This window comes from Micropterus dolomieu, linkage group LG07 (assembly GCF_021292245.1).
Source record: "Micropterus dolomieu isolate WLL.071019.BEF.003 ecotype Adirondacks linkage group LG07, ASM2129224v1, whole genome shotgun sequence".
NCBI classification, from domain to species: domain Eukaryota; kingdom Metazoa; phylum Chordata; class Actinopteri; order Centrarchiformes; family Centrarchidae; genus Micropterus; species Micropterus dolomieu.
The window spans coordinates 17,347,686-17,360,580 of record NC_060156.1 but is presented as its reverse complement, the minus strand read 5'-3'; the positions used below and the strand labels follow the sequence as shown (position 1 = coordinate 17,360,580).

Sequence of the window (12,895 nt, the reverse complement as noted above, 5' to 3'; positions counted from 1 at the left end):
TTTAAATCACCGCCTTTAATAGTGCCGATACATACCAGCACTAATCTGTGTCCTTTTGTGAATGTTACTGTTCATGGCAGCTCTATAAAAGACAAACACAACTTTTGAAACACTCTCAAATAATTCCTTAACAGTCTGTGGTCAGGTTAAGACCCACTTTTAGGAGATGTGTTCCAGTCAGGGTGCAAAATTAGCACCAGCCACCATCCAAATGCTGGTTAAATATGCAAATGGGTGCTAGATTTACTTCACTCACCAGCCAAAAAACAATGATAATCTTTTGAGTGGCTGATATACTTTCACCAGCATTCATTAGCCAAAACCATCAAGTCTGCATTGATTTATTGTCAAAGTGACCTAGTGTGCTATGGCAATTTAAATGGTTGATTGATTGATTGAAAATTTATGATCTGTGTTACCACATAACAATAATGTATCTTGAAGCAGACTTGGTGTCCACTGTAAAAGATAACACAACTCGAAAGTCCCTGGATGAGACTTCAAAGTTTCAAAAGTCTGCTTATTGAATTTTATATCATGAGAAAATAGATGCAAACAAGTGGTTGATTAGATTGGAAGGAAAAGTTAAACCACTGAAACACTAGTCCAATCACGGACACTTGGCATATGTTGTTTTTCTCTTGTCACACTAGGGGATTGAACGAATGTTATTATAATTTTTCTTTTGGCTGAAGGAATGGTAGTTTTTGGGAAAGCAGGGGAGAGCTTTTAATATTATACTTACTTTATTCTTATATGTATACTGTCTCTGTATCAGCATTTTATTGTATGTGTCATTGGTGGCGCATATTAGGAGTTTGCAACGTCCATGGCTTAAATCTGGTTGCATCTCTCCACTATCGCTATTTAATAAAGGTATAACATGCCCAGAAATATACATTTTAAATCTGGGTACACAACAGAAAACATTAATGACCCTGGGAGAGCCTTGCTTTTTTTTGTTTTTATAAAGTGAATTGTAAGGTTCAGCTCCCCTTACCACCCCAGTAATTTTGATACGGCCCCTAAAATAGTTTTCCATTTCACACACACAATCCCCTCTGTGTTGCTTCTATGGTTGGTTGACCATTATGGTTGAAGTCCAGTGTGTTTATGTGAATCACAGTAGGACCTGGAGGGGAGGACGAAGACAGCAGGTTAAGAGATAGCGCATGTTAGGCAGATTAGGAGGGAATGGATAAATGCTTGATAAAGGTATTAAAAGTGGAAGTGTCAATTTAGGGTTGGGTATAGACCTTCCTCACTCTCCTGATTGCATTATACATTACCACTATTTTGCTTGGAGCATGACAGGCGGCACATCCATCTCCTACACCCACAGACAGATCTGTTCATAACCCTCCAATGGATAAACATAAATATGTACATTTAATTTAATACATGTTCTAAAATGTTTGCATGCCCCTGCTGTCCTACATGAACCTCCCGCTTAAAGCCAGATGTCTGGTTCATTAAGGATAAGAGGAGAGAATAATAAGAAAGCTTTGCAGATGTTGAGAAACATCCTGTGTGGAAACAAAATGCTGGACCGGATTTTAAAGCTACAAAAGTATACAGTGATATGCACCCTCACAACAAGGGTTGATGTTAAAGCACTGGGAGGGGTGAGGTCATGAGGATAGTTCATCTCTGTCAGACATTATAAATCTGTTTCTCTGCTTCTGTCTCTCAAATCTGGCCGTCAGAGACCCCAAACACCCCTGCCTCGCTCAGGGGTGTGTCACTATAAACACAGGAACACAGCAGAGAGAGACGTGCAGACACAAAGAGAAAAGGGGAACAACAGACAGCTGCATCAAACAGGTATGTTTCACACATTCCGAAGAGCAACATATTTAAATGTTTTGGCTTTTTTAAAACTTTTTCATTGAATGAGATGAACCTTCACATACTTCAGATGGCATAATAATGATAATTATTTTTAAATCATATCAACTAGTGCTCATATTTGCATGGAGGTCCAGTTGAATCTGAGGTAAAGAGCAACCCGATGTGTCCACCGTATCCCTGTTTGAAGCCTGTTGACCTGGGGGTTTAGCTAGCTGTGGGCTCCAGACCGGAGTCCAATAACAGCCAAAGGGACTAGTGGACAAAATCTAGTCCATCCTGAATCCATTCCAACTTTAACTAAGCTTAAAATAACTCACAAACATATAAATCATTTAAGAAGCACACTAAAAATAAAACAAAATTCCTAGCCAGAGAATCTGCAATAATACAAATTTGTTTGTCATCATCCAAATAATTGCAAAATAAAGATTTGCAGCTCATCAACACAGCTGATAGGCCTAATAAAACACTAAGCAGAAATTGCAGTGAATGCATTTTTAATTATGTGAGACACTGATAACTTTAATGCATATTCATACTACAAAATATAATATGCAGAGAGAAAGACACTATTGAGTTGCATTATGAGAAATGTAGAATCCAGTGTTTTTTTTAGCTTGATATCCTGGCCTCTGTGTCATCAATTTTGACCATTCTTTATCTAATCTGTCTCTTGTGAGTCTTTGTTGGGGTACCCCTTTAAGATGTATTAATAATAACCAAAATCTACACTGTAATGACACTCATGTCACACAAAAACATATTAAACTACTTTCCCTTAAACAGTATTTCGTGGTCATGGAGAAATCGTCCACAGTCAGCCAACCTGTCCCACAGAAGCAAAAGGAGGTGGATGATGACAAACAGGATGGGAGACTGCAGGTGGAGCAGGGGACCACAGATGAGGGTAACTTTGGATTGAACACTCAAGAGTATGTTTATTTTATTCTGCCCTACCATCTCTAGTTTCTGTATTACAGTTTTCCGCAAAGTAGATTTGTTACGCTGATCAGTACCGTAAGTCTGCAGAACTGTAACCTGACTCTTCATGTAACACTCTCCTCTACAGCGTTAACAGACCAAAAAGCGATGGCAGGAGAGGCTTTGAACAGGAGGAGCATCTGGGAGCCAAGTGTGTACTACGCGCTGGGAAAGGAGTCTTTCTATTTTGCTGGTCATGACATCAGCATCCGCGAGTCTATGGATTCTTATGGTGCTCTGATCTGGCCTGGGGTATGCTCTGCTATGACTGTGTGTACATTTTCTGACCTGGTTGTTGTAAATGTGATAATGACAATTTATTTTGTAGGCGATAGCTTTGTGCCAGTTCTTGGAGAATAACCAGCAACAAGTGAAGCTGATGGACAAAGCAGTGCTGGAGATTGGGGCTGGGACTGGTTTGCTTTCAATAGTGGCCAGTCTGCTTGGTGAGTCACTTTGCACTTTACACAATATGTATTGTATGTATGAAACAATAACATTGTCCACAAGAACTCACCAGCATGTCTTATCACTGAAGTCCTAAGTAATAACATAACTCATAAACAGGCTTTTTGCCAACTTTAAAGCCTTTACATACAAGTTGACAGTTATAATTAATAAAGAAATTAGCATTAATGATGACATTTTCATAAAAGTTGCTATTTTGAATTTCTTACTTGAGACATACTTAGAACAGACATGGTACTCTTTTCTTGTGCTAGCAGAAAGGCCATGAAGGCTTCATTGCTGTGGGTGCATAAATATGCACTGAATATTTTATTGGTATCTGCTCATCTTCTGTGCAAAAAGTACATTTTGGCTGACAGAACTCTGGAAAGCGTCACTAAAACATAGGGAGTCATTGTCTGAGGACTATCCACCCACATCAAATTTTTTGCATCTCAAACAGGCAGCAAGCTGCAAAGATATCCTGACAGACAGAGTTATTATGGAACTGATATCGCTGTCCGTTGGTGCTTCCAACAATCATGTAGTGGAAATATGAGTGTAATTTTATTCCCTATTAAATAAAATGTCTATTCTCAGAAAGGCAATTATTGAAACTCTCTTATTGAACTGTTTTCGCCTCATTCCCCTGCCTCTATCAATAGACATATCCATGAAGTTACACTTATTCTTTCCAAAGCACGTCAATACATTACTGACCTTCCAAACTAACCTAGTTTAAATACTGTCTGACTGTCTTCACTTTAAAAACGCAGCTGGTCTGGCCAAGATAATTTTGTTTTGGGCTTTGTGAGAGGATCAAGATCCAAGTGAAGTCATATACTATTGGTGATAACTTCAAAGTGGAAGTGTTATCATCAAATTTATGATTTGAGTTAACACCTCTAGTCAGCATTTTTTAAACTATAAAGACAAACCTTTTATTTATTGGCACTTCATTGGCACCCTTTTATTGGCAGTTGTTCTGTTATATATTATATATTCTGTTTTTTATATTCTATTTTTATATTCTGTTGATTATATTATTTATTTATTCATTCATTCAGTATTTGTATAAAGTTAACTCATTGCTGCTGTCTGTTTTAATTGATATTTGTATGCTAACAGTCTGAGCTACTGGAAGGGAATTAATGAAGTACCTATCTATCTGTGTATTAAAAGGATAAGGCTGGAGTTATTGTATCATTTCAACAAGTCCCATGAATAGACCAAAACCAACAATGTGTTAATCTGTCTCCTTCTGACTTACTTACTCTGCCTGTGGATCTCAGACCCAAGCCCAGTGGCTACTACTGAAGACGAGATTATTTTAGTGCCTGTTTTCTCATCATGTAACCCACAGCACATGGTGGCTGGCTATAGTTTCAAGGTTAAAGAGTTTGTTCAGTGGTGTAAGGACCATCATCATTTAAATACTAATACAAGAGAAGAAATTATTTTTGATCTAGGACATCTGGACATGTTGACTATAATAGCTCTTTGGACTGTCCATGTGAATTCTGTAGGCACTTGGATTCAACAGTGATTCAACATCTTGAGAAGACTCAGGGTGTTTTGGGGATCATTTCTCCCTCCAAATGTTTTTGAAAAGACATCAGTACAAACTGCTCTCATCAGGTAGGTACTATTGGGGTCCAATTAAATAGAGGAACATATTCCTGAATAGGCATAAAAACTCTTTCATCCCTCCATCAGTGAATCTTCTAAACTCGGGACATAAGGAGGATGTGAAATGAGAGGCTGTGTTGCTGTGTTGTATGTACTGAATGCACTTGTGTGTTACTGCACAATAATTGTATGCATTTTTTATGTGGTAGCGTTTATGTCCAAAACAAGTTTCCATGGGGACAATTCAAGTCATTTTGAATCTTGATCTATCTTCTCAAAATGGTGAGACAAAGATTTTACAGCCAGTTTGTTTGTTCACCGTTGTTTAGCGCGTTGCAAGCTAACATTTGCCAGTTAGCACTAAACACTAACTACAGCTAAGGCTATTGGGAATGTCATAAATTTTGCAAGTGTTTTTGTTAATTGAAAATGATGAAAAGTTAAAGGGTCACCAAAGTTTTTATGATTCACCCTGAAGTGAACAGAACCAAATTTCAGAGCAATCCATCCAGTAGTTATGGAGACATTTTAACTTAAAACCAGAAATGTCAACATCATGGTGACGCTACACAGAAAGTCAGGATCACCAAAGTCATTAGGTTTCATCTTCTGACAGCACATTCTCTTTTCACTATTTCATGGCAAATAATTGTTGAGATATTTCAGTATGGACCAAAGTGGTGGACAACTGACAGACCGTGACTGCATTCCTACCGTTAGCGGTTAGCATGGGCTAAAATGGGGTGTATAGCCTAGATTTTCCTATCTGTATTTCAACTACCTTGTTGTTTCTTTACTCTTTTCCAGGTGCTTGGGTGACAGCTACTGACCTGCCAGACATCCTGTCAAATCTGACCTTTAACCTAATGCGGAACACCAAGGGCCGGTCCCGCTACACTCCTCAGGTGTCGGCCCTTACCTGGGGTCAGGACCTGGAGCGACACTTTCCCTACCCGTCCTACCACTACGACTACGTGCTTGCAGCTGATGTAGTCTATCCCCACGACTACCTGGAAGAACTGCTGAAAACCATGCGACACTTTTGCCGACCAGGAAGTCAAACAATGCTGCTGTGGGCCAACAAGATCCGGTTCCAGTCAGACTTGAGGTTCACAGAGTGCTTTAAGAGCAGTTTCAACACCACCTTGCTCATTGAGCTCCCACAGCAGGAGGTGAGGATATACAAGGCCACAGCAAAGGAGTGATGGAGGAGCTTCAAGGGTGGAAGACGACGCAAAAGGATTTGTGTTTGGTTTTGTTTTTTGAGGGAAAAAAGGAAATTCCATTTTCCACTTGCTGATTTAAGTCAATGTAGAGAAAAGTCTGGTTTTGTGTCTTTACATTCCTGGAAAGTGCTGTAACTGTTCTGAAGCAGAAGGCAAAAATGAAGCTCCTGACTCAATTTCTATTTCAATAAGCTATTTTATTTGCCAGTAACTTTTCATACATTTGATGTCTGACTTTATTCCACTTTTGCTAAACAATCTGTTTTGAAAATTAAATTGATTTGCTGTTAAAATTATCTATATTCAAATTTGTCTCACAACGACACTACATAAACCTTTATGAAAGGTTGGCTATTTGTGCAGGGAGTCAATGATGAATCATGAAATAAACATAAGAAAATATTTTCCAAAATCATGAAACTTTGCGTTTCTGTTGTCTTAGCTTTTAGTATTTCAACAGCAGCAATTAAATTAGCTGTGTATAGTCAAAACTAAGGACAGTAAACTCATAAATGAACAGAATCACTTTTCATTAAATGGCATACACTCTAAAGGAGCACATTTACCATATAAACATTTTACATGTTCAACATGTCACTTAGCACCAAACATACCACAAAACTAAACTTCTGCTTAAAAAAGTGACTTAAAATGCATTTTAAATCTAAAAGCATTACATTGATTTAACACATGCACACACAAAGAGAAGAAATTAAACAGAGAGAGAGAGGGGACAAAGACGATGAATACTTTCTTTTTTTCCAAACTAAATTTATGCTTAAGCCCATTCCAGGTTGAAAATCCACCTCCATTCTGTTGTTTCCTGCACTCACCAATAAAGGTTCAGTCTCAGTCTGACACTTTAATCAGAAAAGAGACTTGGGTCTGTCCTGAGTATTTGAGTCCTCATGCCACATGTTCTAGAAAACTACAAGTCTGTACACTGTATGGTTGATGTATTTTTAAGGTGTTTCAATGACTCTACGATATGCAGCAGGTTGATGACTTTGGCTGCTCTAGTATGGACTCCCTGCGGAGGTCGTTGGGGATGCTGCCTTCAGGACCCCAAACGTTGAGCTCTCCATAAATGCCCATGTCGATCATCTCCTCTTGCCAGGGGATGGGGATGTTGCCTGAGGAGAACTCGTCAAAAAAGGTCTTGTCAGGATCATCCAAGGTCACTCCCTTCACTGAGGAGAAAGCCCCAACGTCATCCAGACTTTTAGCGTACACCACTTTAGGGTCAGGGACAAAAGGAGGAGGTAGAATACCTGATGTGAGAAATAGAAATTAAAATCTCATCAATATGCTTTTTTATTTTGGAAAAAGTGCTTATTCATACCAATGTTTATTTAAACTTCTTGAAGTGAGACACAACCCTGAACAAGATCAGAAAGGTGGTACCTGCATTCAGTTTCCTCCAGTTGATGCCACTGAAAAATGGGTGCGCTCTGATCTCATCGCAGCATTCATTCTTAAAACCCATCCTCTGATTTACTTCTTTGGCTAGAAGGCCATCACAGAGGGACTTTGCATTCGCACTGAAATTCTCTGGATATTCCACCACCCGGGTCAGCATGCGCTCTTTCATCTCCTCACGTTCAACCTAAACAGGAGACAAGTATTCTTAACTGTCATCCCCTCATTTAGTTCTCAAAGTTAGCCATTTTGTTTAAAGAATAAAGCCTCAAGGTTTGATAAAAGGCCACTAACCTTTTCCCCCCTGTTTCTGAATGGGTTCTTAGCAGCCATGAACTCAAACAGTGTCACTCCCAGAGTGAAGTAGTCGACAGAATAGTCATACTTCTCTCCTTTCAGCATCTCTGGAGACATGTAGCCTGCAAGTACCAAAAGAAAAATCTGATTATAAAGAGTATGGTCTAGACCTGCTCTATATGAAAACTTAAGGAACTATATAAATACAATTTAAGTGAAATAAAGGTACAGTGTAGTGATTGTAATCCAATACACTTTTCGTTAAATTTAGCAAATATTCCTTCGCGGTTTGTTAGCTCACTGTTTTGTGTGTTATGAAAAAAACTCTAGTTGTCTTAGACAGCCCGGGGTCTGCAAATGGAAAACAAAGAAAGTGGTGTGGACCTTGCCACGCAACATTGTTCCAGCAAATCAGGAACAGGGGACATTAGTGCTAGTACACACGACGGATGGGGGGAGGGGGGCATTGGGAGAGAGAGGTCTATATTTGTTTGACAGTTGAGTTCAAATATTAGTAACTGCTTAATAGATACAAATGAGACCCACCTGGTGTCCCAGCATATCCTTTGGTCATTGTTTTTCCTTCTTTTAGCTCCACAGCAAGACCCAGGTCAGATATGCGCACGTTCCCTGGTGGACAATGTACATACATCTATTTAGCTATTAATTGCACATGGACAATGGCATTTTTACCCCTAGTGTTTGGCTCAAAATGATTACCATCATTATCTAGCAGCACATTTTCTGGTTTGAGATCTCTGTAGATGATTCTTTTCTGGTGGAGGTGCTCCAAGCCTTGGATGATCTGAGCAATGTAAAAACAGGCTCTGGGCTCATCAAACCCTGGGTTGTTCTCATCCACCAGGTAGATATGGTACCTTCAGGGAACACAGAACAGGTGAGGTTTTGCTCCATTGTGTATGAAAAGGTACATTATCGGTATATATTTGCAGTATTACATATATACAGGTTGCCAATATGTTATTGATACAAGGGTTTTACAAATGTCAATTACGCATACTACCATTCTGCTGTTGTAATTATGCTGCACTTTTGTTTTTAATCTACAAATCTCCCTTACAACGGTGCTTTTTAAAAGGAACCACCCAGGGATATTCTTGTGATCAAAATGAAGTCCTGGCCCTGTGTCTCTTGAGAATAACTTCTATAATTTGCATAAAGCCTGCAGTCAAGTGTCTCTTCAATAACATGCGCCTTCTCTCATGAACGTTACTGAGATACTGTAACTGATTGACATGCTGTTTCCACATGCGTATGTCTACAAACATACAACACTTAAGCTGTTAAAAGCAACCAAATGCGCATGCCATTACATATAATCCATCCCACTGTAAAGACGATATAGTTAGGAACTGTCAGTCAGGGATGAATTGTGGCCCATTTGGGCAATCGCAAAATTTATTCCTATCTAGTGTCATAGCTGACTTATTACATCGCTGTCAAATCAGCCTTTTGGTCAACTGCACTCCTTCTGTTGGCAGTCTAGTTATTGAAAAGGTGTTGTGGAGGAATATTGTTCTATCTAACCAAATTACATAGAATGTAATTAAAACAGCAACACTGTAGTGAAGGGATGAGGAATGTCTGTTTCTTCCGTGAGTCTGTACATGTTTGTACTTTGAAATAGAGAGAGTCAGAATGTGAAGTTACTTGAGGTCTCCTCCATTCATGATGGTCATGACCAGACAAAGTTCTTCCTTTGTCTGGAAGGCGTACGCCAATGACACAATGAAGCGACTGTGAACCCTCGCAAGAATCCTCTTCTCAACCATCGCCCCCTACAGGAGAAAGTTAGGATAGACAATTTTGAAAAACAATAGGTGCATTGACATTTTTTAAAAGAGAAAAACAAAACTACAGGGCCTTTTCTTCCATCGGGGTGAAGTGAAATGTGCTGAAAGGCATTAAAGTGAATTTCAAAGAATGACCTCAGACAAATCAAGGGCAAGATATAACTGTGCCAAGAAGTTCCATTCAGAAGGGCTTTCCACAAAAGCTCCCAGTAATCACTCTATCCCTGTCTCAGTTGTTTAATACTGCAGGCTAAAGCCAAATGAGACAGAGGCAGGGACAAAGATGATTAGCACCATCGCAGTCTGCTCAGCGCAGGGCACTTTCTCTGGAGCATAAAGCTAGCCAAAATACCTTTTTTAATCAAGTCACTACATGCATCACACTTAAAAGGTCTTTGTTTCCCTGAAATCTCATGCAAGGAAATGTGATAATACTGTACTCATGCATTCTGACCATCAAAATCATTCCCACATTAGAAACCTACTTTACTTTGAATATATTACGATTTCACTGATTCAGAGAACTTCCATTTGCTGCAGGGTTATTAACAAAAATGTAAACACTGAAAACATTTGGCATTTCAAACTGTGAAGTGCCCAAACCCTGCAGCATGGGTTTCAGTTTGTCCTCCATCTTAAATATGTATGGGCACAGCTGATAAAAACAGAATCAATGTGCAGTGCGTTTTAAAACTATGTCTAATAAAAAGACTGACAGACACGAAACTATGCTGCAAAAGAATAAAGGGAGCATATTATTAAGAGTGACAACTGTTCTCTCACCTCATAGCCTTTCCTCTTCTTCAGTCTCTTCTTGTTGAGTTTCTTACAGGCATACAGTTTTCCTGTGGCTTTCGTCTGACAGGCAGACACTTCCCCAAACCCACCTTTCCCCAGCACACGGAAATCTAGGAACCAGTCTGCATCCATGGGCTGCATCTCCAGCCACTTCCACTGCAGGAACCTCTTCAGATACATGCTCTCCAGGAAGAAAGTGTAGGGGGCGGCCCGCAGATAGTCCAACGTCGTGGTCAATGCTGCAGCAAACAAATCATCGGCTACAGCCTCCTGGCCTTCCTTCACCTTCACTATGATGTCCTCAGGCAGGAACGGGCAGTAGTGTTTGGCAGAGGGGTCCATGTAACGCTGGACAATCTTTGAGGCCTTCTTCACCCTTTCAGAATCCTCCGCCATGTCATAGTCCTCGATGTCTTTCCACAAACGGCAAGCCCCATGATACTCTTGATTAGCATTCAAGAATTCCCTAAAGAGGCGTTTGCCAATAGGCTGCTCCACGCAGACTGAGTCAAAGGCCAAATCCAGGGTGTCCCTCAGGCCCTCACACACAGTGATGTGGGGCAGTTTGAGGCGAGAATGATACTTCTTATCCCGGGCCGCTGCTGGGTTAGAGCCATCGATGCTCCCACGAGCATTGATGTAAGCAGAATTTGCTACCACTGTGGTCAGTCCTCCGATATCCATGTTGAGGGTAGATGACTGTTAAGCAACGCAGAGAGGGGACATTGCAAAGAGAAACCAGAGGCAGAGGATAAATGGCGCCCGCTAATGTGCAAGGGTGAGGTAGTAACAGGATGAAGCAAAGGTAAGAAAACAGGAGACAGATCACAGAGTAGTGGCAGAGGGAGCATGAGAGAGGAATGGGACCTTGAGGCTGGTGTCTCAACTAGATCCCAATACACTGTGCGCGCTGTGCTACCCTCAGACACACACACACCTGAGTCAACACCTTTCAGTAATCCATTAACACCCTTATGCCCCAGACCAAGTGTGCAAGCACACGCGAGAGAACAACACAGGCAGCATATGCAGCTGGACTGTCACCACTCAATCAACTGGCAAGCGCCAATTAGCAGTGGGACTGTAATCAAGCAAGTTGCTAAGAATTAAAAGGAATCGTGTTTATGGTTAACTCGGAGGCCTAGCGATAATTTCAATATATTGGTGTATGTCCCCCCCATACATCTTATGTTAAAATAAATAACGCTGTAAAGTGTAAAATATTAAAGAATGGGTTCAAATGTCTCAGTGACATGCCAGTAAGGATGATTGGTTGCTGTAATTCTTCCTCCTATCCATATTGGCCACAAAGAGACCTTCATCTTGTGATGTGGAACATAATCCAGCATTAGTTCAGTGTAAAGTTACATTTTTCAGCTTAAGTGAATGAGGCATTGGCAGTCTGAGTTATACAAATCAAGGGTTTATCTTCCAGAATTACTCTTTATAATACCAACTCACTGCTTTGTGTCACTATCCCTCTGCCACAGCTCTGCAAAGAAACACAGTGGAAGCATGATTTTGCTGTAAAGACTAACTTTGGAAGATACACACTTGATTTGACTGACTCTGGCAAAGCCTTATATTCATTTTAAACTGATTTTACACAGAACCAGGACTGTGGATTTTGTCCCACATTGCAGACACTGAAATCTAGAAATTTGTGGCCAATATGGAAAGGAAGAATCATTCCAGCGACCAATATCCCTTTCAATGTACAAATAGGCACATCAGTTTTGTTTTAATGAAAATATCAGAACCTTCCCATTAACGTGCAAATGATTGAGAAGAAAAGGAGTTTAAATATCAGACTTTAAATTAATTAAACAGACGTCGACACCGAAAAGAACCAGTTCAGTGCCTGCAGCATGTGCTTCATTTAGGTCCTTATAGGTTCTCCATGTCAAAAACATTTGCACCTCATTCAAATAGAGGGCCCAGTCTTAATATCAGCACCTGCCCTTGTTAATCTGCCACAATGTACTGAAATTAAAAGCCGATAGACAACGGTAGCATAATATAAAAGACCAACGACATGGTGAGCAAAGGAGCATATAATCAATTGTTCTCACCTCAGATATCCTCCTCCCGAGTATCTAACATGTAGTTTTTCCTCTGGCTTTCCTCTGACAAGCAGACACCTCCCTTTAATCCAAACCCACCTTTCTCCAGTACATGCAAAGTTAGGAGCCAGTCTCAACCCTTTTTTAAAAAGGAATCACGAGTCTCAAATCAGTTGAGGGTCTTAAAAACAGATTTTTTTTTTTGTTATCAGGTTCGTTGGTGGGTTAACTGTTTAAGGAATACAGTTGTTGACTTGAATTTGTAAAAAGCCTTTGAGTTGGGCATGCAAAAATAAATAAAATGTGATATTCTCTGAAGTATTATTTCTGCCAATAAATTAGAATGATCACTCATTGTGCCAGGCATGAC

The 12,895-nt window shown here is 40.0% G+C and overlaps 2 protein-coding genes across 2 annotated transcripts; one reads left to right on the top strand and one right to left on the bottom strand.

Moving 5' to 3' along the window:
* The first annotated feature begins 2,649 nt into the window (after nt 1-2,649).
* Nucleotides 2,650-6,498, top strand: mettl21cb (methyltransferase 21C, AARS1 lysine b). The gene is made up of 4 exons (XM_046054529.1): nt 2,650-2,758; nt 2,921-3,084; nt 3,161-3,278; nt 5,716-6,498. The coding sequence occupies exons 1-4, from the start codon at nt 2,650-2,652 to the stop codon at nt 6,111-6,113; spliced, it is 789 nt and encodes a 262-aa protein (XP_045910485.1). The 3' UTR covers nt 6,114-6,498.
* On the bottom strand, nt 6,328-12,813 carry LOC123973301 (rhodopsin kinase GRK1-like). Its single transcript, XM_046053200.1, has 7 exons — nt 10,448-12,813; nt 9,522-9,649; nt 8,571-8,728; nt 8,397-8,480; nt 7,848-7,972; nt 7,539-7,740; nt 6,328-7,405 (listed from the first exon to the last, which is right to left on the bottom strand). The coding sequence occupies exons 1-7, from the start codon at nt 11,144-11,146 to the stop codon at nt 7,116-7,118; spliced, it is 1,686 nt and encodes a 561-aa protein (XP_045909156.1). The 5' UTR covers nt 11,147-12,813; the 3' UTR covers nt 6,328-7,115.
* Between the last annotated feature and the right edge of the window lie 82 nt (nt 12,814-12,895).